We start from the raw sequence: 24586 nt of genomic DNA on the forward strand, positions 1-24586 counted from the left end.
CACTGGACTCCATCACACTTAATAATTAAAGCATTAAAAAACTTACTCATAAACTTTTTTGTTATTTTAAGGAAGAAGAAACCACCAGCTTTAAAGATGCTGTGCGCCTTTTCCCGTTGAATTTTTAAAGTGAGAGAAAAGGAGACACGCGGCTGACTCATCTCCACGACATCTTCAGCAGAGGACTCATTTGGGGAGCAGGCCTGTCAGCTTGGATCATGGCTGGATGTTGTGTGTCCGCGGAGGAGAGGGAGAACCAGAGGATCAACGAGGAGATCGAGAAGCAGCTGCGGAAAGACAAGAAGGATTCCCGTAGGGAGCTCAAGCTGCTGCTGTTAGGTGAGCATCACTGAGGGCGACTGACCTAACAACTTTACACACACATTCTTAGCTCCAACAGCAAGTGAAAATATGGTTTGAATGGGATGAAATCTTTTTTCTTTTTCGGTGCATTTGCGGCTAAACTGCTATAAAAATAAGATAGTAATAAGAGTCTTGAGGTCAGCTTTTAAATTTCCCATGACTTCACTGCTCCCTGAACGCACCTGGACATGCAGCCCATGGCACTTAGCGCACCAATAAGCAATGTGTCGACTTAATATATTTAATAGTGTTGGACTAAATATACACTTTAAAATTGTGGCCTTCATATCCAACTTTCTGCATTTCCTTCCCCGTCATCCCTCTCTCTGCTCTCCGGATGTGGTGCTGCGGCCACAACTGTGACAAAAAACACAGGGTGTGAGGAGCTTTCATTTTCTCCTGGACTCAATTAGTGTGAAACAGACACAGAAATAATGTAAATGGCAGCACACAAAGAGAGACTTGACGGTTTTTAATATCATAGATGTATTGTATTTGGGCGATTGTCATTTCTCGTCAACATGTAGGCTAAAATGAAACCGTAACTCGCTACTGACAGTGCGTTTATTTCAAGTTAAATTCTCCCGAAGAGCCGTGCATGCGCGTGGGAATGTTTGCTCCATGATGGAGTGGAGAAATGTGGGAGTTTGTCTGCCCTCTGTTGTCATGAAACCAAGCACTAAAAAGGTGTAAAGAAAAATGTAGTGAGAGGAAAATGTTATTAGAGTGTCCAGATATTAATTATTATAACAGTTTAACCTATAAGTTGCCTTTCTGTCAGGGGGAGTTGTCCTGCTTTATGGTTGTGAAGCTTTAACATTGTAGCAGGCAGATTGTTATGGAGATACTCAGGAGCATTCTCTTGTTACAGTGGTGAAGGTTGACACAGCTTTCTTCTTTTAGGAGTTAATTACTTGCTCAATGACGCTTCAGCCAGTCTGATGCTGGCTGAAAGAGGCCTTGAGTCATGATCCCAGGTTTGCTCGTCTAGACCAATGTGACCTAGGTCTTTGTGTCCACCTGTTTTGGGATCATTTGATAGAGCCAGTAAAAGTGGACACAGGGTGTTGCCAAGTGGCATCCACAGAACACCCATGACTCTGGAGGATACAAATGATTTTCCTGCAGCCGTGTGGGAGCACTTCAGGGACAGGAGTCACAGTAAGGCCCAAGCCTGTGGTGTGTTTGAAAGCCATAACTAGCTGCTGCGGACGCACCTCATGCAAACACCATGCAAATGCCGTCCTGTGCAGGTTGTGCACTATAGACTCACCTCTGCTGCTCTCTTGGAAAGAGCTTTCTCTTGAAGTAGAGTGGCGCCGCCAAATTCATTATAAATCCCTGTAGATGAGCAACTCATCTTTGATGTGGAAAAGGTGGTGGACATTAACATTAAGCTTTACCTGGATTCTAGTACTGTGCTGCTGCTTCAGGTCACTGCTGCCAACCATGACAATGTTAGAGAACGATTTCAGGGAACTTCTGAGAAACTTTTATGGATTTATGTAACGACAACTCAGTGTGCAGGTCAAAGGATTAAACAGATGTATAACTGTCTGATGAGCGGGAACAGGTTTAGCAGGTCACTGGATGAGTCAGTTATCAAAGCTCTCAATTCAGTCTAACTTTTGATACCATCTTTGACATAATCATCAAGCAGCATGTGAAATGATGTGCCGTCACGGTTAGTGAGAACACTGACTGAATTACAAAGCATGTATTTACCTGGTCGGAGTGTCTCAGTGGGTTTCATTAGGATGGTCACAGCCAGGTCTCCAGAGAGGGCAAGTGGGAGTGAAGGAGAATCAAAGATCAACACTTACAGGTTCTTCATCCTCTGTCCATTCTGTCCATTCTGAGACTAAACGCTTCAGGACAAAGAACAGGATACAAGTACCAGTAATTTAGCACAGTTTCTATTTCACTACAAATACTGGACATCATTCATCAAATTATAAAAATGAACATCTTTCAAGAAATGTTACCGACAATCAACCGGGAAGTTATGTGGGCCTACATCTAAACAGTTGATTAATTAGAGTCACTTGACAAAGCCAGAGAACAGACAGCAGTTACATTATTGATCATAAAGACATATGGGATAAGATAATTATTGATTTAAGTTGCACAGGAAAATAGAGCACAAATAAGAGTCAAAAAAACGAGGTCGCTGACATATGAGTCATTGTTTTTGTTATGGTTGCAGAACAATTCATGCTTAATAAAATCACTTCTTTTATGCCTTAGATTTCCTACCCCACCTGCCATGTTAGAGTCAGGTCACAGGTGATAGAAGGTCTTTTCTTGACACCATTACGACCATGTTTATTCACCCTGTTCACGTAACTCCCCAAACCAGGAAGTGTAGGTGTAAGAATGTGGTTAAATCTGTGAATGGGCCCATGTCTATCTGTGTGTGTGTGTGTGTGTGTGTGAGCTCCAACAGAGAAACACCCACTACATGACTCACACATGCACATATTCATTTAGATTAGCAGCAATTTAAAATATATAAAAGGCAGATTCTCTCTCAGCAGATGTGCAGAATCATGATTTGTCCTTCCAGAGTTTATCTTCCCTTCTCACCCACACCCTCCCTCATCTCCAAGAAACTTGACTTGTAAACAAGCTGCATTCAAATGCACATGATTTGTCTAAGCCTTGTTTGCTAAGATGTAAACACTCAAGTCATGCAAAACAGGAAGGAAACTCGAAAACTGCTGGCTCCACTGAGGCTCCTCGCAGAGCTCTCACACACACACACAGTCTGAGACACACCTTCACACGCAGGTCAAGAGCCCCCGCACGGACAAAGCAACTTTCAATGTTGAGGTCTGTTGACAAACAGGCATTTGTTAAACAAATTAAGCAGCATCATGTGGTCTGAAGGAGAAAATAAGGAGCTTGAGCTGTAAGAACTGAAGAGGAACGGAGCACAGATGCTCTGTGTGTGTACAGGGGTGTGTTGTTTAAAGCAATCTTAGTGGGCTATTAAGCAAAAAAATATCCTTTTATCAGGTGTACAGGTTAGATCTACTGCATTTGATAATTATACCAGGTTTTTCACATGAGTATAAATGTATGTTTAAGTACAAAAAGGATTCTTTTAATTTAGTTACTATCAGCACTGAAACAAACTGTGAGTGTTAATGTATAGCTGCTAGGGAAATGTTTTCACCTACGTATTGAGGTGTACTGCACTGTACTATATAAGTGCAATTGTGAGGTATTTGTTCTTCTTTTTAATGCTACTTTATACTGCTACATAACTACATAACAATCTTAAAATAGTTTGACTAAAGATTTACATCATGGGGCGCTGGTTTAGCTCAGTTGGTAGAGCAGGCGCCCCATGTACCGAGGCCACAGTCCTCGATGCACCGATCGCAGGTTCAGCTCACTTGGCGCGAGTTATCCCCCACGCTCTACTCCCCACATTTCCTGTCTCTCTTCAGCTGTCCTATAAATAAAGGCAAAAGCCCCAAAAATTATCTTAACAAAAAAAAGATTTACATGATGTAAATAAATCACTATAGTACAAATACAAAGACTATGATCTATTGTACTACTCATCAGTATATTATATATTCCATATATTATCTCTATCCCAACCAATGACTTGCTTGTACATGAACATAACTTTAACAATACTGATTTCATGTAATCTGACAGCTTCAGGAGTACTAGACTTTGACACTCATACTGGCATTGTTTTGCTTTTATTGTATAATCATTGTCATATTTCTTCTTTTGCTTGAATATTTCCAGATCCAACTTGTAAATGTAATCATATATGACAGACTGGTGTCTTGTTTCACAATTATTGACAGTTAAATAAAAAAACCTGTAGTTCACAAATTTTTGTTGTTAACGATCACCTGGCAAAGCCAAAAACACGAGAGTTAAAACCATCAATTTTGCACTGACAAATACTGCTGACAACTTGGCAAAAGCACATAAACAAAATGACTTAAGAACAAAATATAAGATAGCATGATGTGATGACACTGGCAACACTGTGCAACCTGCAAACTCCATGCCCGTCCATCCAGCAGAGTTTCCCAGGAACTTTATTTGTTGCATTTTACAATGTAATAAGCTGTAAGGATGGCATTTATATATACACTGAACAAAAATATAAACACACAGCTTTTGTTTTTGCTCCCATTTTTCATGAGCTGAACTCAAAGATCTAAGACTTTTTCTATGTACACAAAAGGCCTATTTCTCTCAAATATTGTTCACAAATTTGTCTAAATCTGTGTTAGTGAGCACTTCTCCTTTGCCGAGATAATCCATCCACCTCACAGGTGTGGCATATCAAGATGCTGATTAGACAGCATGATTATTGCACAGGTGTGCCTTAGGCTGGCCGCAATAAAAGGCCACTGTAAAAGGTGCAGTTTAATATATATATACATATATATATATATATTAAAAAAAATATATATATATATATTTAAGGATTATTGAATTTAACCCAACAGGTACTGGAGAGAGTGGGAAGAGCACCTTCATCAAACAGATGAGGATTATCCATGGAGGAGGATACTCAGATGAGGACAAGAGGAGCTATGCCAAACTGGTCTTCCAGAACATCTACACATCCATGCAGTCCATGGTGCGGGCCATGGAGATGCTTAGTATCACTTTCTCTGACCCCAGCAACCAGGTACACACTGAGACAACCTGATCCTTGTGACATCAGTGAGACAGTTTTGTCTCTAAAGTCCAGATTCAGTTTTGCCAAATGTCAAAACATTTGTCTGAGCCTGGCACATATTAAGCTATCCTCACACCACACACAACAACAAGGCTGTTAGTATTTTAACAGAATTGTCATAGTCTTGGTGTTTGTCTGTGTGTCCATAGAGCCATGCAGACTCCATCCTGGAGGTGGAGGTGGATAAGGTGGAGGACATGGATCAAAGCCTGGCAGCAGCAGTCAGGAGTCTGTGGAACGATAATGGAATACTGGAGTGTTACGAACGACGCAGAGAGTACCAGCTGTCTGACTCCACCAAATAGTGAGCTTTAGACTAATAACTATTCTGCATTAATATGAACACAAACAATCAGCTCTCTTTAGCTTAGCATAGCAGACTGGTTAGCCCAGAAATTACAGGGGGCGTTGAAAAAAAACATGCCTCCACAACAAAGAATAAGGCCTAAAATATGAAACAGGCTAATTGATTTATTATGATTCAAGTATTCTAATTAAAGTGTTTGTTGCAATGATTTTAGATTTGGTCTACATTTTTGGCACCGGCAGGGAATATTCCTACCCTTCAATTTGAAATATCTACAAATGTTTGTGTGCTGCTTCTTGTGTTTGTAGCTTTAGCATATTTAAATCTGACTACTTTATCCAAACATGGAAAGTAGGGAGTCAGTATTTCTCAACCAGATTCTTTTTCCTTGCAGAGGGCTTTAAATATAAAGACCATAAAGATATAATCTTGTAGTTCTCAGTTTAGTTCTATTTGGTGGCACCTACTGGCAATAAAAGGCAATTGCAGTAGAGATGTTTCGGTCCTAAACGATTCGTTCAAAAATAACGAAACTTTTCCGTTCACTTCCAGGCATTAAATGTGTTCCTTTCGTTCATTCTGCTACGCTCGCGGCTTCCCAATCCCTCCCTTCCCACATGGGAGCTGTTTCTATTCTACTGAACCACATTAATCCATTTTCATATTTTCATGAAAGTAATGCAGTCAGTGTTCAGTTGTTTAGACTAATTCAGTCTCATTGGATCAGTGGTTTCTTTGAGAAGTTTATCTTTTTAATGTTGTTTTGGTTGATTTCATAATTGAAACAGCGCCTACCTGAGTGACATTCAATGTAACCGAACTGGGGTGACAAGTCAAGATACGTTGAAAAGTTAATTGATTGAGACAAAATCATTTGGGAGTGGGTGGGGTGGGGAAGTACTTCCTAAAGTGAGTAGTACAAATGAAGGATGAATGTTGACTAAACTGAATCAGTGAACGAATGAATGGTTTCTGTAAGACAATGAAAAATATACAAAGCAAATGTTTATAAATAACATCCACCAGCTTAAACTACTAAACATATCTTAGCTTATACTCCAGCAATATAAGACAAATGTAGCTTATGTTAACAGAAATGGCTAATCAATTAGCTTAGCTGATAGTTCACATACACACATGTAATCACGTGCAATACAACAGGTAACTAACCATTAGCTTAATTAGTGACTGCGTCAGAAAACATGCTTAAAAGAAACACAAATAAGTCTTAGACTTAACAGAGGTGCCTGACTGAAACTAACAACATAAGACATAACATTTCATTTTTAATTAAGGGTACTTTTTCGACTCTGGGGGCACAAGGGCAGGGGCTGAAGCCCCCCTTGGGTCCTATCTGTGTACGTACCTGCCACCACTGCTGGGTGATGGAAAACACATCACTAGCTGGGGGCGCGTGGGAATTTTTCTGCGAAAGTCGCCTCAGATACCCAGTCTGTAAAACCGCAAATGCAAAGGCTTTCATCAGTGGGCCATAGGCTCAATCACCATTGTGTTACCTCATTCGGCGATAGATAGAGACTTAACACATTTTTTCAAATGAAAATCTTATTAAAAAGATTATACCTTTAATGCTGAGTAATAACAATTATCAGAAATAAAATGGAGTTGAACTAACTACATTTTTGTTGTATTGATGGGTTATATTGGGGAGATTGGGCTCTTGACCTTCTTCTAGCTTTGGCCCTGAGGGGTCCCTGTAATGTTGTCTAGTCCCTGTAATTTACTGTAAGCAAAAAGAGACTCTGTAACAAGCACAGGAGGGGTCCCTTCTGACCAGGGAATGATGCCTGTTTTTTGTGAAGCTTCTTCTGATCCGGATAAATTGAAAAAGAAAAAAAGAAGTTGCTATTTTTAACTGCATTTAAACTAGAGTGTACACTGTATTAAAGCCACACTGTCCCAAACATTTTGCTCCCGTCCTCAGTTATCTCACCGACCTGGACAGAATTGCAGAACCCTCTTACATACCTGACCTGCAGGACATCCTCAGAGTCCGAGTGCCAACCACAGGCATCATCGAGTACCCCTTTGACATGGAGAACGTCATCTTCAGGTGAGATAGAACTAAACGCATGTTCCATTAGAGCATGTGAAGCTGCATACCGTTCCTGATTTTGATTGGCTGTTATGGCAGGATGGTGGATGTGGGGGGTCAGAGGTCAGAGAGGAGGAAGTGGATCCACTGCTTTGAGAACGTCACCTCCATTATCTTCCTGGTGGCGCTCAGTGAGTACGACCAGGTCCTGGCTGAGTGCGACAACGAGGTGAGGATTTAGTGAGACAGCAGATCGTGTTTAATGCCTTTAAATGTTTCTTTAATTGTACCTCTTTCTATGCTGCAATTAAATTCCAGAACCGAATGGAGGAGAGCAAAGCGCTGTTCAAAACCATCATCACCTATCCCTGGTTCCAGCGCTCCTCCGTCATACTGTTCCTCAACAAGACTGACATCCTGAAGGAGAAGATCCATTACTCTCATTTAGCCACATACTTCCCTGAGTTCACAGGTTACTATGATTCTTTCATTAACTATCCTGAATATCATATATAATATACTTTATCGCAGTATTTCGTGTTTACATTAACATTTTGTCTGTGCATACACATGAGGCCGATACCAGTGGTATTTTGCATGGATCTAGTTTTACTTGGCAGTTTATTTAAGTACACATAGCTTGCCACCCTGTTTATATAAATGATGGTTGGCAGCTCTAATTAAGCAATATCACAAGACAGGTTGTGATGCTGTCCTGAATATCAACACGGCTGTGATTAGGTCGCGGCCGAGTGTCGCAGATAATCGCAGCTGTGCTCATATTCAGCACATCCTCACGACCTTGAGTGTGATATCGCTTTTAAACAACAGTTCAACAAGCGGCAAATATTCAGTAATAATCAACGCCAACTCAGCTAGTTCCACAACTCAACTGAAACTGGACTGTTGTTGCCAAGCAACCCAACCCAAACAATCTCCTGCACTCTGTGTCTACAGGTGACCACAGAGCAGCTGTTTTTTATCATGTACATTTATCTGCTTTAATTTATCCTCAACCAGTGAAGTAAGAGTCTGATGTGTGATTTAGAGGTACCAGCTTGATCAGTGTGGACACACACGGTCTGCTACACAGAGTGAAAAGTCCCAGTGATGTTGTTCTCTATATCGCTACTCATGGAATGCCTGTTATCCAATCAGATTACTTGGTCAGAACTAACTGTTGTAATGCAATATAATTCAACACATGACTAAACTAGATAATAAGAAATGACAATGCCATCATCACAACTAAACTGTTTCAACAAAAACTGAAAGGTAAACCACAGATTCAGGTAAGATTTACTGCAGGACTGTTGAATTACTCTTGTTCAGGTCGCTGTCCCTAATAAACTGAGAATAATGTGTGACAAAGATTAGCCACCCTCCAACACGGAAAAAACAATGGTTTTGTGCACTACGAACACGAGCATGCATTTTGTATTTGTCTTGTATTTTGGCTTATAGACTTTTTTAACTAAACAAAAAATAAATATAATTTGAATGTTTTTCTAACATTGATAAAACGTTGCCATGCAGGACCTCAGCAGGATCCGACATCAGCTCAAGAATTCATCCTGAAAATGTACCAAGATCAAAACCCGGACAAAGACAAGACGCTGTACCCTCACTTCACCTGCGCCACCGACACGGAAAACATCCGCTTCGTCTTTGTGGCCGTCAAAGACACCATCCTCAGACTCAACCTGAAGGAGTTCAACCTGGTGTAGAGAGCAGACAAAGGGATAAGAGAGGAGACAGAAAGAGAGACACAAGGAGAGCAGAGATAGTTGTTCGGCTGTCTGAACAGAGAACAATTTGATTTGACACAGGTCCTCCCTGTTTATGCACTCACTGAAAAGAAAAAATAATATGCAGAGAACATGCACAGTGAAGAGACGAACCCAAACTACTGTGTCTGTAGGCTGCTGTGTCTCTGAGGTAGCTTCTGTGTGTTAAGTAGTTTACATTACAGCCTTTATAGAGATGTACTGTATGAAAAAACTAAATGACTTCAGACTTGAGAATGAAAAGATATATTATTAACATTATTGAGAAGACTACTTATATTATTATGTCCTAAAATAGTTATAGAAACACAATCCAAGTGCGTTACAGTTCGTAGCTACTTGTAAAGAGTTGCTTTTGAATTGTGTTAATGTTGTATAGAGAAGACTTTTCCCTTTACCTTACACTGTACCAGCTTGTACCTTACTTGTTCAGGCTGTCACAGCCGCTGACTTTGTGACCTTGTTTTAGATGTAAATAATCCAACTTGTTTCTTTGCAGGAGAAAATGAAATCACATTTATTATAATTCTCAATAAACATTTATAGTTGATTAACAAAGTGTACAATTTGTGTGCTTGCGATGTTCGTGGCATGAAAAATACAGGAAGTGAACACTGACGTTTGAAACACACACATTTTATTTAGCTTTAAAACAGAGGGAGAAAAAGCATCAAGCAGCAGGAGTGAACATTTAGCTCCCCGTAAGCAGAAGAACAGAAACATTAAGCCGTGTTAAACTGCGAAGCACTCCAAACCAAAGCAAACTTTTAAAACATTTTTTAAGTAAACAGCGGCTGATAATAATTAGCACTCATCTCTTTTAAATATAGTTCTCTGCATTATTCATCAACATAGTTGGCATTGCATATGTGTGGTATAAAAACATAAAAATCACAAAATTACAATCTGTAAAGCCATAATACAGACTATTGTGTAAGTATGGATATATACAGATAGAATACTTTATTCGATCAATATACAGCAGACTGATAATAAGTACGGTATAAAAATAGCATGCGTCTCTAAATCACACACTGAACAGTCATCTTCTCGCAGAAATATATAAAAAGAAGAGGAATATCGAGTATGAGAGAGTGAGTAAAAGAAAACACATTTTAAATGACATGCGTTATAAAGCCAAAGTTTAAATTAGTTTCCCTTTTATATAATCCAGTAAAATTTACAACAATGTTAAATGTGCTACAACAATTATGCTCGATTTGGCTTCAGTTATTTAAGCTGTTTTCTACCACGTCTCTGAAACAGCGTAGCTTCTTACATCATGTGTATGAGTGAGTATGGCAAACTGAACGTTGGCAGTCTAAAGGCCTAGAAAACTCAAAATCCTCCAATCTCACCAGCATTGTGATAAGATGTCTTTGAAAACTCAAGTGTTACTTTTAATAAAATAAATCTTTAAAAATCGATTATTCAGCATGTGTGCAAACAGAGCGACGACGAGTGAAACTAAGTTTGGTTCGATGCGTCTGAGCTTCTGTGGTAAATGAATGTAAGTCACCAGATGTCCATTTAGAGCACTTCAAAGGCATGCACACATACACACCCAGTCTCAACCTCCAACACACACTAACAGTCAACATACAGCTTTGTGTGTTGTAAGGTGAACAACAGGAGCATGCAGTATAGAACAAAGGCACTGACACACACACTGACTCTGTGTGCGTGTTTTCTTCTCTATTTTTTAAACGTGTATCGTTTCTCGCTCTTCTTGATTGGTCAGTATTTTGGTAAACTGTCTCTTGCATCTTCCAGTTTGGCAAGAACCCACTGAAAATGAACAAGACTCAGAGTCAGAGCTAAGTCAAACATGAGCTGGAGTAAAAGGAGCTCATGTTATATTAGGATATATCAATAGGAGCACCGTACAGTCCTAACATCAGCTTACCTTGGCTACTTCAGGAGTTTTGAAGTTTATGATCTTCCCAAATTCCTTGGCATGGAAGACAGACTTTACTCTCTCCTGCAAAGCACAACAAAAGACATTTAGAACAACAGTGAGCCTAAAAACAGTTTAAAAGCAGCGCTATTTTTAGACCAATCTCCAGAGAGGAAAAGGTAGCCTCTGCTTGGATTTCAAGAGCTAACTTTTGTACCTTGGCTTCAATGCGCAGTCGGCGGTTCTCTACGATCATCGGTTCCTTGGTGAACTCTTCAAACAGATACTGCCACTCACAGGTCAGCTGGCCGAATGTGCCTTTAGTCACGAAAAATATTCCCCTGGAAAAAAATACAAATATAAAGAGTTAGAAAAAGCTCCAGGTACACAGGAGTAGGGCTGCACAATATAAATCATTTCATAATCATGATGTCACATCTCAGGACGTGCCACAGTGTCGCGAATAAACCGTTTTAAGTTCGACAGACATTTACTCGGGAGCCAGCGATGCTTTCTCACTCGGCTTCCCACAGAGTTGGAAGAACACAAAACGTAAAGCACACTTAAACACAACTCTGTCTTGAAAATGAGATCACTCACCTCTTGGTGATCATGAGGAAGTCTGAGTCGTTGACCTTGGCATGAGCAAAGTATCTGTACCTGGCAAAACGTCCGTTCTCAATTTTCTGGAGAGAGAAAAAAGTACAAAGTGAACAAAAAGCAAGACTCAAAGTCTACTCAGTGTCTAAAAAGCCAAGATGTAATTTTTAATGACAATATATATATTATCATAATATCAGAATATTTATATAATAACTGTATGTTATAAATAAGCCTGAGCAACCGTCGTCCTCTGCAAAAACAAAAACATTGAAAGAATATCTGCAAACTTTTCTCTCAGGAAACATGAAAATGTGATGATGTGATGAGGAAGAAAGATGAAACAAAGACAGCTGCAGGTGGAGTTTAAAATGAGGACATTTTATTGAGAACAAAAGGGCAGTGAATGACAGAACGGTAAAACAAAGATATAATGATGAAGAACACAGAAACAAATGAAAATGCAGATTATTTGAATAAACATCTAAAAGTTTCTTTTGTAGCTTGTGAGGGATGGGTGAAAGGAAAAAGGGGTGATGGGTGATAAGAGGAAGATAAATCAAACACATCAAGTAAATAAACAACTAAGACGTGATAAAACATATCCCTTTGGTTTGTTTCAATCTTCTGAAACTCCTAACTGACAGCAGGCAGAAACACTCGAGCACACACTACACACTAAGCACCCACGCTGCACTACAGCTGTCACTACTAGTGTCTAGCTGTTCTCCTCATCACCCTCATCCTGTGAGGCAGATCTACTCCACTCACTGTACGCCAACTTCCTCTGTGGACATGAGAGGAGAGAAGAGTCAAGGTCAGAGCAGAGGGAACCACAGAGAGCTGCTGTAGTGTAACGATCAACCACAGAGAGGCAGGCATCACTGCTGTGACGTGTGGACAGAGGTCAGGAATGGTTTGAATGGAGTGAATTAATGTTCATTTTAATCTGAAAGCCGATGATCCTTCTTTTATTTCCTTCCACCACAGTTAGTGGCATGTAATTTTAAAGGTTAATGTTTACATGACATTTCCAAACCATACATCAGTGTGATTTAACTAAACTGGAAGCAGGCCACATTTTTACAAGCTCTTTTATTTGGCATAAGGTCACAAACACATCTATACTAAGACAGATCTAGTCTAGGCCTAAAGCTGGGGATTCAGACGGTGACACATTAAAGCAAAAACCTGAATGCAACGACCGGAGAAACTAAACCAAATGCAGTCGTTTGGTGAGAATGGAAATTGTGTGAATCATATGATATGGCCTTGGCAGTCACCAAGTGAAGGAATATCCATTGGAAAAATTGTTTCAATCCCTCCAATAGAATTCCTGAGAATCTTCCCAAATGAAGCGGTTCACGAGGCTTGCTCAGGCCCTTCATCTAACCAAGACACTTTAATCTGTCACCTTTCTGTAAACTGCAGGGAAAACCCAGGACATGGCATCTATCTTAGGAGCAGCTCTGACCTGAGACTCGTACGCACAAACTTCAACCCACTCCATCCAGCTCGACTGCTGGATAATGTCAGCACAAACAACGTGACCAAAGGTTTAAAGCTACAGTATAAACATGAGAAACCCATGCTACCCGTGCTGACACACTGACTCTGAAGCATATTCGGGTTAATGTGCTTGTCAACAATCGTTTCCTATCTAAGAGTGAAAAACCATGAACAGGAAATGACAAACAAGAAAGATACAATCACTAACATAAGTACAAGTTAAGAAATTATTAAAGCAGACTGAAGGAAGATGGATTGAAAAAAAAAGGTTGTCTGCACAACTCCACCGGCAAACGTGGGCAAAATATGCTCAACTTTAATCCCTGTTAATCAGAAATGGTAAAGAAAATATTGCTATAACATTAAATGGTTAATAGAGTTTCCTAATCTCCTCTCAGTTTAACAAAGAATATTAACGAACTACTTTTTGCCCAGGTCTGACTGTTGAAAGTTATTGCAGCAGAGACTTTTGTCCTACCTGGAGCATCTGGCTGCCGAAGCCCTCCCTCTCCTTATATGGTCGAATGACACCGTCCTCATGGATGAAGCGAGGAGGACGCAGAGATTCAACATCTTGTGAAGTCTCTGCTGCCCTAAAAAACAAACAAAAGACAGTCTGAGACACACCTTACCTCTTACCTTATTACTGCATTAACACACAAACAGGAATGCATACATAAAAACACATCGTATGACACACAAACACTGGAATAGCCCAAAGGGCAAAAACTGGACCACATGTAGAGGTTAGATATTGAGTTTACTTCTAAGCACTTTCAAACATGCATCTGTTTTTACATTTGAGAATATGTGAAACTGTAGCTTACCCAGGAGAATACACACACAGAGAAATGGACATACCTCTTGATCCCTTGGAAAGTGCTGCTGGCCATGTCAATTATGCCTCCTGTCGGTCTGGCGACTGCACCGACCAAACCTTTGCCGACACCTTTAAAAAAGCCGGCGGCACCCTCCTTCTGAGCTCCTGCAAAACGACACATCGTCTTACGTCACGCATTTATTTTTGTATATTATTATTTTGGCCCAAAAAATTTCAGATCAGTAAGTGCAAATGTTATTATAAAAATCTAAATAAGGGGCTGGATCAACACACCTTTGATAGGTTTGGTAACGATCCCTGTGATCCCGCTGACAAAACCCTGAAAACAAGGAAAACAATATAAATGGCAGAAATTAATTTATAGTTATCTTCTGGTTGCAGACATTCTTTTAGGTAAGTATTATTCTATACAATAATCAATTAAATGATTGAATAAGAAGGATGTCATTACAGCACATTATTACACAAGTTTAAAAGGTATATTACATACAGACACTAATCCCTTTCCACCCCTGGTCAGCCCCTCTCTCAGGCCACTCGGCTGTTTGTTCATAGCCTCTCGTCTCTTCTGCTGGTATTCCTCGTCCATCGTTATGGCAGCGACACCCTTTGCCATGGCACCTGTGATCCTGGAGGCTGCGCCTGCTATTCCCCCTGTGAGGCAGGTATGAGTCTTTATAGTTACAACAGTATTTCTTCTTTAGTAGGCAGAAGTGTTTCTACGCTCTTTACTGTTATTTCACTCTCTCTTCTGGGATGATTTTAATTTCCATATGTGCTCAATGCTTACCCACAGCTCCTCCCACCAGAGCCTTCACCCCCAGAGCCATTCCCTCAACAAACTCTTCAGGCCCCTGGATGGCTCCCTGGAAATCCACAGATAATAGTTAAGCATTAAGAAGACATAACATCTGCACTGTTGGGGTTTTAAACCGTCACACTGGTGCAAATGTTAACAAACACCTAGAGCATATATTTTCCCACATTAAACAAACCTGATAAGGCTCATAGAAAAAGGCTTCCACTCCCTCCGACAGGCCTCTGATCAGTCCAAAAGGATTTCCAAGTACATCCAGGCCCAGAACCAACACATACATCTGTTTAATCGCCTGAAATATGGAGATATACATACAAACTGGTAAGCTGATTGCATAGGGTTCACTTCTGCGAAATCTATCATACTTAAGGGTCTATACATCTGGTTTAACGTAGATTTGCATTTGTGTATTTGCGCATGTGTTACCTGCTTGGAATAATGTCTGATGACCTCCCATTGTAGCTGCTGGGTGGTACAAAACTGGAAGGTCAACTCAAAGAAGGCCAGCCTGAAATAAACAACAGAATCACACAAGTGCTGCTGTGTTCGATTATGTGTTGTGTGCATGCGTGTTCTACATGCATGTGTGCGTACTTAAAGACGACGTCCTGCACGTCAGTGAGTGTGGCGCCGATACTCTTCAGCAGCAGGTTGAGGGACTGAACAGGAATGAGTTCTTTGTCTCTCTTCTCTTTCAGGCCGTCTTCTCCTCCCGTACTCAGAGAGAAACTCAGGTGCAGCTGCAAACACAAAAACATGACAACAACTTACAACAACTTTTCAGCTGTATCATGTGAATGGATCTTTATGTTTTTTTATTCAGCAGTAAATATTATTTAAACCTGTCGATGTTGAAGACGATGATGTTTGACTTACTTAAGACATCAGTTCACTATTAAATAGTGTACAGACCTTAATTGGGGAAATGTGGAAGTACTCGTAGAGGCTGATGGGAGACGTGTCAGCAGCAGAGACATCGTTTAGCTCTGTCTTTATGTACTCGATGTCCTTCTCAAACAACTCCACCTTCAGAAATAATACAAGCACATGTACACGTGAATGTGAATGTACAGGGTTTACGAGTTAAGTCCATTATGTTAAAGATATTAACTGTGTTTGGACATGTGAGTGTCTGACCTCCTGCTCTGAGCTGGTGATGCTGGCATTCTCAAAAGAGAGCAGGTCCAGGATGGCGTACAGGAAACCAAGATCCAGCTTCAGATCCATCTCCTGAATCAACACTTTGAAGTACCTGAGGCAGACAAACATCACTTTTTAAGAGCTGTAATGACTACCTGATCAACTGATGGAAATTTAATTAGCAACTATTTGGATGACTGCCTTTTTTTCAGGCATATTTTAACCAAAATATCAAAACATTTACTGGTTTCAGATTTAAAGTATAATTAGTGGTATGCTAAAAATAGAAATAAATACTGGCAGATAGAAAACAGAGGGAAGGGAAGCAAAGTGAGACAAGAATCAAAAGGAAAAACATTTACTTGATGCGAGAGATGTCAGAGTGCCCGGCTGTCCTGGTTACGATGCTGATGTCGGTTAGAGGTTTGGGTTCTGTAAGAAACATAAACTAACAAACTGAAACCCGACATATAAACAGCACATGAAGATTAACTTTAAAAGAAATTCAAGGTGGTTTTACAGACCTGCGTCCATGGTGATAGATTTTGGCAGTTTTACAGGGTAAAACACGTAGGGGAAGATGGCTCCTGGCAGCTGATTCTGGATCTGAAGGAGGAAAAGATGTAAGTCAGACTTAAGACTTAAGATGCATTAATGGAAAAATGCTGAGGTTGACTTTTACAGTAATACAAACATGGACTTTTGGATCTTTAAGCAAGTAAAGATGACTTTTCACAGCCTTGAAGGATGATAATTTTTCTACTTTTGACTTGTTTTCACCTGAATACGGTGGATCTGGACGCGGTAGGCACTCTGTCGTTGTGAGACACTGTACTCCACCTTCACTCCAGGCAGGAAGTGCCTCCTGAGAGGAGCATCCAATGGCTGCATCATGCGCATATCCGCTCCGTTGGGAGTAAAAGATACCTGGAATGCAATTAAAAACCCCACAGGATTTAAAACACAAGATCTAACTGAATGTGAACGTATACACACTTCATTGGTAACATAAAATAGACAGCTTTCATTTGAACAATTTTCCCTTACTTGTTACTCAAATCAGACAAGCTGAATATACAGAATTGAGTCTCTAACCTGGAAGTTGTTTTCCAGGTCTTTGATGGCGTTGTCCACAGGACCAGATTCAGTGTACTCCTTAAAGCTGCTCTCCAGCATCTCAGTTTCTTTGGTGCTCAGAGTCTTCCACCGACCCTTCTTCTTAGGCTTCAGTTCCCACACCACATCAGAGCTATGGCGGGAAACAAACGATCATCACATGGTATAACGCTGCAGGATGAGCCAGCAGGCATTACATGTCTATCTTACTGGAGCATTAATGTATTACTGTAGTATAACAAACATGTAAGCCATAGTAACATGAACATGTGCCCTGTGGGCCTAAGTTTGGACATGTTACATATGTACAAGTGTGTTCTGCTGGTTAATTACCTTGTGATCCCAATAAAGGAGACTTCCTGGCTGCTGCTGTTGTTGATCAGAGAGACGCCCACATTCTGGAGCGACAAGATGATTTCCTGTTCAGCCAGCTGCGCCTTCTCGCTATCACAGAGCAGCTTGTAGATACGCTGCTCCTCAGTGAACAGCACAACGCGTTGGAGTCCTTGGGGAAAAACAAAAACACACTGATTTAACACTTTATGTATCCCCAAAGGAAAAGTCTCGTTATCTCTTCCCCCCTTTAAGGAAATCTTAAGCCAGCATCAATTAAAGTATAAATAAATTAATAAAGCATAAACCCAAACATTTCCTGATTGATTGCTTGTTGACTATTTTCTATAGTTTTAGCAGTTCTTAGTACAAGGTAACTTTTATGCACTGGCGACTATAAAGAGCTCTCTTAGTGAATGTAATGTAACTGAGTAAAACTATACAAAGCATTAAAGGTGATGTGGGTTTTTCATTTACAAGCTCCTTACAGTTTACCTTCATAAAAGGAGATCAAGAAGAGTTTTCCCTCGTTGTGCATGTCCTGACGCAGGTCCTAAAGATCCAAAAAACACACATGCAGCTCAGAAAAAAATCATCTCACAATTGTTTTCACATACAGTATAACACAACACAAAACGACAATGATTAAACTGTGTTTACAATTAATATAATGTGCAAAAGATTATTCTTCTGTTTCAAAAGAGGCAAGAATTGATGAACCAGATCAAATCTGCTTTCACAGATTCTTAACCATAAGTACACATTGTCCACTAAATGCTGTGATTAACAACACAATGTCCACTGTAACAACAGTCTATGTGAGAAAATGAGTCAGGTGATACTTTAAGTGTGATTTGTCAGGATAATATTTTCTGATTTTTATTTTCATCTGCCATTCAGGTTTTTACCAAGCCACTTTTCCTCCAAGGACTTCCTTACTCGTCTCAGCTATAAATATGTAACACTATGTTTTTGATTCCTGCAATGCCAGAAAGGCAGAGCAAGAAGTACCTCTGCTGCTGAGAAGTCCTGGTGTCTGTTACACTGAAACATTAATCAATACTGTATCACTCCTCAACCACAAACACTATTATTACTTAGGTACAGTACCTCCTCACTCTTCAGCTTCCCACTGTAACCGCCCCACCTCCAGCACAGCTCTCTGGACCCGGTGGGTTCAGTCCAGGTGTAGTGAACAGCTTTCCCCGCCTCCAGCTGCTCCTGCTCTGCCTCCTTCTGAGAGCTGCACACATGAAACCAACCCAGACAGACACGTGTCGTATGTATCAGTTACGTTACTTATGTTCCACTTTCTTAGGACAATGACAGGCGGCGGTACACTTTGACAGTAACACAGAGGGACAATATAACAGAGCCCAACCACCAAGAGTCTATTGCCATGACAACCATCCAGTCCAAAGTCGCTTTCTGACAGAAAACATTAAAAATTCCCATCAACAAACAGAAATATAACAGGATATGACAGAGTGTGACAGTACGGCGGCCAAACACTGAAAAGTCCCCAATTCCTCTCCTGGAGATATAAGGTTTAAAAAATCATCTTCACCCTGACACAGACCTCAATTCGGACGAGACAAGTCAGACATAAGAAGATGAAAAAGCCTTAAACAAGAGATGGAGATGAAAAATAAGAGGTACATGTCAGCGCACGAGAACTACTGGAAGAAGCAGGAGGTGCGATTCCTCTGGCAGAATCCCATCCGGACAGCAGCATTCAAAAAGTACTTTTTCTACGAGGAAAAATGATTTAAGATTTGATATAAGATCAAAGGAACAGAATAATAGATGAGTCATTGGTTTAGATGTCTAACCTGCTCCTTTAAATCTCCTTTAACATTTTAGATCCAAGAGATCAATACAAAGAGATAGGTGGGTTCTTTATAGACACTAATACTAGAAATTAAAGTGCAACACAATTCTATTCTTTGACCTCTACAGTGTTAATCTGTGATTGGTTAAGGAGCAGATTACACAGACAAACCAGAGTCGCAGCCTGAGCGGTCTTCTTCTTCTACTTATCTTTACCTGAACTCTTGATCTGAAGCACACTCTGCACTCAAGTGTGCTGTCACAATGAAGCAACCTTTATGTTACATATGAACGTGCTGCAATATTTGTTTGTTTCTGCCCTCTTGCCTGCCTTTTAAATCATCTAATTTATTTATTATGTACTTTTTGTCCCACCTGGTGTCATCCCAGGGTCCCTTTGTAATTTTGCATAAGCTAGCCGTAAAAGTAGCAGTGATGCTAACATGTTGCTTAAACAGCATTCCAAATACCTGCTTAAATACACAATCTTAATCCACAATTCTGAATTAAATCCATTGTATGAGGTACGATGTAACTTGTGTACAAAGCTACTTTTGTGCAGCTCATCTTTTTTGTGACTCTCTATGAATTTGTTGTGCAATTCTGTTTTCAGTTTCACAATTGCTTCCAGTGTGTTGAAATAGAGTGAAACTTGCTGCATAGCTGCACACACACACACACACACACACACACTTAGAGTGATATCTTACATTAGCGCACTGCAATGTTTGTATATCAAGTAAGAGAAATCATTAAACTGGACTTCTCAGGGTTCTTTTCTCAGATGTATAAATCATCCAGCTGTGAAACAACATAATGCAGCACGTTCAGACTTGCGTATATTATTAAACTTTTAATCTAATCTTAATCTTGTTCTTCATTCTGTCTTTTCCTGAGTTCAGAGTGCGTCACAAGAGTTTCCCCCTCTCATATTTTTCTACCTGTCCACGTCCCCTGAGAAGGAGAGGTCGAGCAGCGAGTCAGGCACCCACACCGTTTCCGTCTGGGCGCTGCATGACCGATAATAAACAAACATGAATCACTATATGCAAAAACAAACAGTGTTAGTTATATCCATTCAATGTGCGTGTGCATGAAGAAATCACTTTGCTGATGCTAACACAGTGAGAGATATTAAAAAGGAAAATAGAGTTGTTGAGATAGAAATGAGCAGAATTATCTGTGCACACCTGACTGTGCACTTCTTCATCTAATGGAAAATGATCCACAACAGAATGAGCACATTAACAGACAACACTTAGACCAAAGTGCACTGATACATAATGAAATAAATTAGTAGGCATTGTTACGCAAGTAATGTTGTTTCCTTTCTTTTGTGTCTGTGTCCTGCTTTATCCCCATCATGTTTAACATCCAACTTCTATCCACCCTCCTCCTCAGCCTATTTGTACATACAAATATGAATCTCTCACCTCTGATGGAAATGCAGCGTCTGGTCCTTTGTGTTGTTAATAATGAGGAACGGAGCTGCGCCGTCGTGGTACTCGGAGAATCGGATTGTTGCTGAGTGCTCCGACAGGTTCACATCTACAATGATCCCACCCAACTGCAGAGAAGAAACAAACAGTCTACATGCTGGAATAATGTATGAGGGTTTAGTACTCTAGAAGCCATTGTTAGTTTATTTCTACTCTACTTACAGAGTTGTCCAGGTGCAGCAGGAGGCAGTTTTCTGGTCTTGTGAAGTCAATTATTTGAGGAGGCAATAAACAACCTTCTACTTTGATCTTTACCCGCTTGGTGTCGTTCTCCGGCCAGAAGGGAATGGCTGACTAAATGTGGGAAAAAAAGAAAAACCTTAAAAAATTTGAAAACATTAAAAACCAACACATAAGAATTGTTTCGGTTTAGACCTGTTCTGGCTGAGCCTCGGTCCAGGTCTCCTGCCCTTCTTCACATACGAAGATGCAGAGCTTTGTTCTGTTGACCAGCATGTAAAACGGCACAAAGCTCACCATGCGGGTCAGACTGAAACTGCTGGCATCAATCTTCACACCGACCTGAGGTCAGACAGACGTCACACCAATGCACAGATGAGGATCATGTACTCACACAATAACATAGGCTGGCTTAGTTACAAACTTAAGTAATTTAAAATGATAATCTCGAAGGTTTGAGTTTCATTCTATATTCATTCTATTAAATTAAGTTCTTTAACTAAGCTTATGTGACAGTAAGTCTTCATGTAAATGATTTCTAAATCTCACCAAGTAATCTTTGTATCGGCCTTTACATTTGACATCTCCATGACTACCAACTGTGTCCAGGGAGAAATCATCGGAGAGATCGCTGTCGGAGATCATGAGACGGACCTGCAGGATGAAAATAATAACATCACATTCATAAGCACTTATAAATGACAGCTAGAGGTTACACTGTAGCCATAAGGATCCAGAAATTCCAAAAAGCAGGAGTGCTAGTGCCCTTACACATACGAGAAAACATCAAACACACTCTTTACTTGTATTTAACTGAAAGACTTCCTGACCTTGTTGTTTTTCAGGAAGTATCGGGGCTTGAAGGAGAAGAGCAGCGGCATGTCGTAGTCCAGGGGGTGTTTCCTGTGGATATCATCAGCCTTGTACTGCAGCAACCTCCCTGTCTTGTTTACCATCCAGTACGGTGAGTGGATAGCAATCACCGTTTGTCCCAGGTCGTATTTAACGTGCACTGCTATGTCCAACTCAGCCCTCTTCCTCTCATCCCCTTCACCATCGTCTTCATCATTCTCGCGCATAGACTGGAACACTATGAAGGTGATCTCTTCCTGGTCACTGTGGAGACTGTATGACGGGATAATGTGTTTACTACAATGATGGTATCCCTCACTACACAAATGAGACAATAACAGGACACAGTATTGATGGAAAATGAGTGTCAAGAATAAATAACTGAAGTCGAACCTGTACTGAGCAGCCCAGTCCTGAGCCAGGTAGTTCAGCAGGCAGAGGTCCAGACTTGATTGGTTGATGACTGCAGTATGAAGCTGGGCAGAGTGGCCGGCGTCCAGAGTGGCCTCAGGAGCAGAGACTCCACTGTCCTGTAGAGCAGCAGACAGAGAGGAACTCTGAGTATAGGGGGTCTTTAGCTACAATAGCCCACCTGAGTGATGATTAGCGGACACATCCTACCTTCAGTTTGTATGAGATAGGGTAGGGCAGCAGGTTGCGGAGCAGGATGGAGGGCCACAGGTGAAGCACAAACGGCACATCAAAGTTCTCCCCGGCACCTCCCGTGTGTTTGAAAGTCACAGCATCTTTTAATGGCACAATGTTCACAATCAGAACACCACCCTGATCTCCACGGCGACGGCACGTCTGCTGGAGGCGTGTGTCAGGCTGCCGGTTGCTGACGTCTTCGTAACTGAAGCCCTCCGAGCACTCAAACTGCCCTTCCCGATCCTCTGCGTCCTCCTCCGTTATTGGTTGAAGGCTCAGCTCAGACCTGAGCGGAAGACAGATGTGAGTGTTCCCTTTGTGTGCGCACAAGACTGCATTAGAAAAAGACTGTATGAAGATGTGAGTGTAGGTGTGCGTGCTTGTTTTTGTGTTTGCTTTCACCTATAAGAGTCCAGAGGAACACAGAACTCTTCTGTGGGGAGGGCTGTACCGAGATATGTTGATCCTTCAAACACTTTGAATGGGATGGAGAAATGATTGATGATCTGCATGAAACAGAGAAAAACATTAAGACTCAGAGATCAATTTTTATATGTCAACTTTATCTGTAAAAGTCTAAAAGTGCGTCTTCATCTACAGTTAAAACAGCAGTTTATATGAACCCCCTGACATTACTACAAATCTAATTCATGTAAAGGATGAAGGTAAGAACAGATCCTAAAGGGCACCAATGTATCTTGAAAGGAGATACATGTCATTACAAAACACCATGAAATATTCTTTACAGAACATAAGCATAGCAATTAATACACATTTAAAAGATAATGTGTAAAGTACCTGGAAAGGAGAGCGGATCTTGATGTACTTGCTGCCCTCCACAGAGTAGATCTGACAGACAAGGAAACGGGTGACTCCTGAGTCTTTGTGCATCACGCTGTACATTCCCCTGCCCACCTTGATCAGGGGGATCACACTGGCTGCGGTGTGGCCCATCGGAGCTGCGGAGGGTGGAGGAAATCAGAGCGGTTTATATGCAATTAAGCTTGGAAGCCATTTATTTTGATATTTTATCTTCTTTTAATTATGAGGACAGGGGTGGATGACGATATTCATCAGAGAGGATGATAACTAGTTTTACAAAAAGGAATGATTGACTTTTGCATACTACATAATTGTGTATGCAGGTTAACCTACTGGGCTGTATGTAGTAGTCCTTCCCACTCAAGGAGATCATGGCTGAGAACTGGTCAGAGTCTGTTGATGTTGAATAGTCCATCCCGAGGGTTTCCCCGTCCTGAAGCTGCACAGTGCCGTTGGTACTCTGCTGGCCGATGGGAGAAAACATCTCACTGTGGCGGACGGACACGGGCAGGCCCAGGCGGTTCTTCACCACAAAGGGAGCTTCGTCCTTCTGGAAGGAGTCGGCTGTCTGTTTTGCAGCCTCGGCGAAAGCCTGGGGAAAGGCGAGAACAGGAACATAATAGAAGCCCACACATCCTTAGACTTCCTGTTAAAATGATGACAGTCCTTCTCGTACCGTGCCCAGGTTACTCAGCATGGCCAGTCCACATTTAGAGAGGGTGATGTTGAGCTGGTCTTCACTGCTGATGACGATGACCGTCTTATAGTCAGGGACGTTGTAATCCACCTCATCTTGCAATCCTGTCGCCTTCACTGGCTTCTTCTTCATCTAGATGTAGGATAGTTAAAGTTTAAAACATTGTGTGTATATGTGTGTGGATGTGTGAGTATATATTTCTGTGTTTATGTTTATCATAATCTTTATTTACAAATTCTACATAGAAATGTAGAATCTGTAGGCAGGGACGTGGATTTTAGGGATGGCAGGTGTTCTGGTTTCTGTTTGAGCTACGCTTGTAGTCCGAGTAATATTGACCAATCACGTATCAGCAGGCTGCGGCGTATGCAAGAAAAACAGTCCGTGTGGAGAGCAAAAGCAGGCAGAACGTAATCCGCTTTAATGACATCCCGGCTCCCATCAGCCTGATCTGATGCCAATTTAGCTTCTTATTAATCTCTATAAACAGACATCAGCGTGCTAACAGCTCACAATCTGTTCTAGATCTAAAATTCAACTTGAGATAAACTCCCTTGACGCTGTGTCAC

General features: G+C 40.9%; 2 protein-coding genes across 2 annotated transcripts in view; one reads left to right on the plus strand and one right to left on the minus strand.

Moving 5' to 3' along the window:
* Positions 1-124: 124 nt before the first annotated feature.
* Positions 125-9733, plus strand: LOC138609939 (guanine nucleotide-binding protein subunit alpha-14-like). Its single transcript, XM_069682627.1, has 7 exons — positions 125-339; positions 4851-5035; positions 5236-5390; positions 7339-7467; positions 7549-7678; positions 7768-7921; positions 8986-9733. Exons 1-7 carry the CDS (start codon positions 219-221, stop codon positions 9174-9176), a joined length of 1065 nt encoding a protein of 354 aa, XP_069538728.1. The 5' UTR covers positions 125-218; the 3' UTR covers positions 9177-9733.
* An 8-nt stretch (positions 9734-9741) lies between these two features.
* Positions 9742-24586, minus strand: part of vps13a (vacuolar protein sorting 13 homolog A) — a 32101-nt gene continuing 17256 nt past the window's right edge. The window contains exons 44-75 of the mRNA XM_069682628.1: positions 23997-24149; positions 23654-23912; positions 23297-23457; positions 22901-23004; positions 22472-22784; positions 22244-22380; positions 21829-22123; positions 21548-21652; positions 21194-21340; positions 20981-21112; positions 20753-20886; positions 18600-18732; positions 17985-18042; positions 17490-17661; positions 17136-17289; positions 16821-16967; positions 16565-16646; positions 16403-16472; positions 16038-16152; positions 15813-15926; positions 15495-15640; positions 15327-15408; positions 15079-15192; positions 14874-14949; positions 14574-14737; positions 14357-14402; positions 14104-14227; positions 13721-13835; positions 11734-11819; positions 11351-11474; positions 11143-11217; positions 9742-11024 (exon numbers count right to left, since the gene is read on the minus strand). Of these exons, the coding sequence (XP_069538729.1) occupies positions 10974-11024; positions 11143-11217; positions 11351-11474; positions 11734-11819; positions 13721-13835; positions 14104-14227; positions 14357-14402; positions 14574-14737; positions 14874-14949; positions 15079-15192; positions 15327-15408; positions 15495-15640; positions 15813-15926; positions 16038-16152; positions 16403-16472; positions 16565-16646; positions 16821-16967; positions 17136-17289; positions 17490-17661; positions 17985-18042; positions 18600-18732; positions 20753-20886; positions 20981-21112; positions 21194-21340; positions 21548-21652; positions 21829-22123; positions 22244-22380; positions 22472-22784; positions 22901-23004; positions 23297-23457; positions 23654-23912; positions 23997-24149 (4188 nt within the window). The 3' untranslated portion in view covers positions 9742-10973. The remainder of the gene's footprint in view (positions 11025-11142; positions 11218-11350; positions 11475-11733; positions 11820-13720; positions 13836-14103; positions 14228-14356; positions 14403-14573; positions 14738-14873; positions 14950-15078; positions 15193-15326; positions 15409-15494; positions 15641-15812; positions 15927-16037; positions 16153-16402; positions 16473-16564; positions 16647-16820; positions 16968-17135; positions 17290-17489; positions 17662-17984; positions 18043-18599; positions 18733-20752; positions 20887-20980; positions 21113-21193; positions 21341-21547; positions 21653-21828; positions 22124-22243; positions 22381-22471; positions 22785-22900; positions 23005-23296; positions 23458-23653; positions 23913-23996; positions 24150-24586) is intronic.

This window comes from Semicossyphus pulcher, unplaced genomic scaffold (assembly GCF_022749685.1).
Source record: "Semicossyphus pulcher isolate SPU_LCO1_2020_fin unplaced genomic scaffold, fSemPul1.0.p SCAF_6, whole genome shotgun sequence".
In the NCBI taxonomy this organism is placed as follows: Eukaryota; Metazoa; Chordata; class Actinopteri; order Labriformes; family Labridae; genus Semicossyphus; species Semicossyphus pulcher.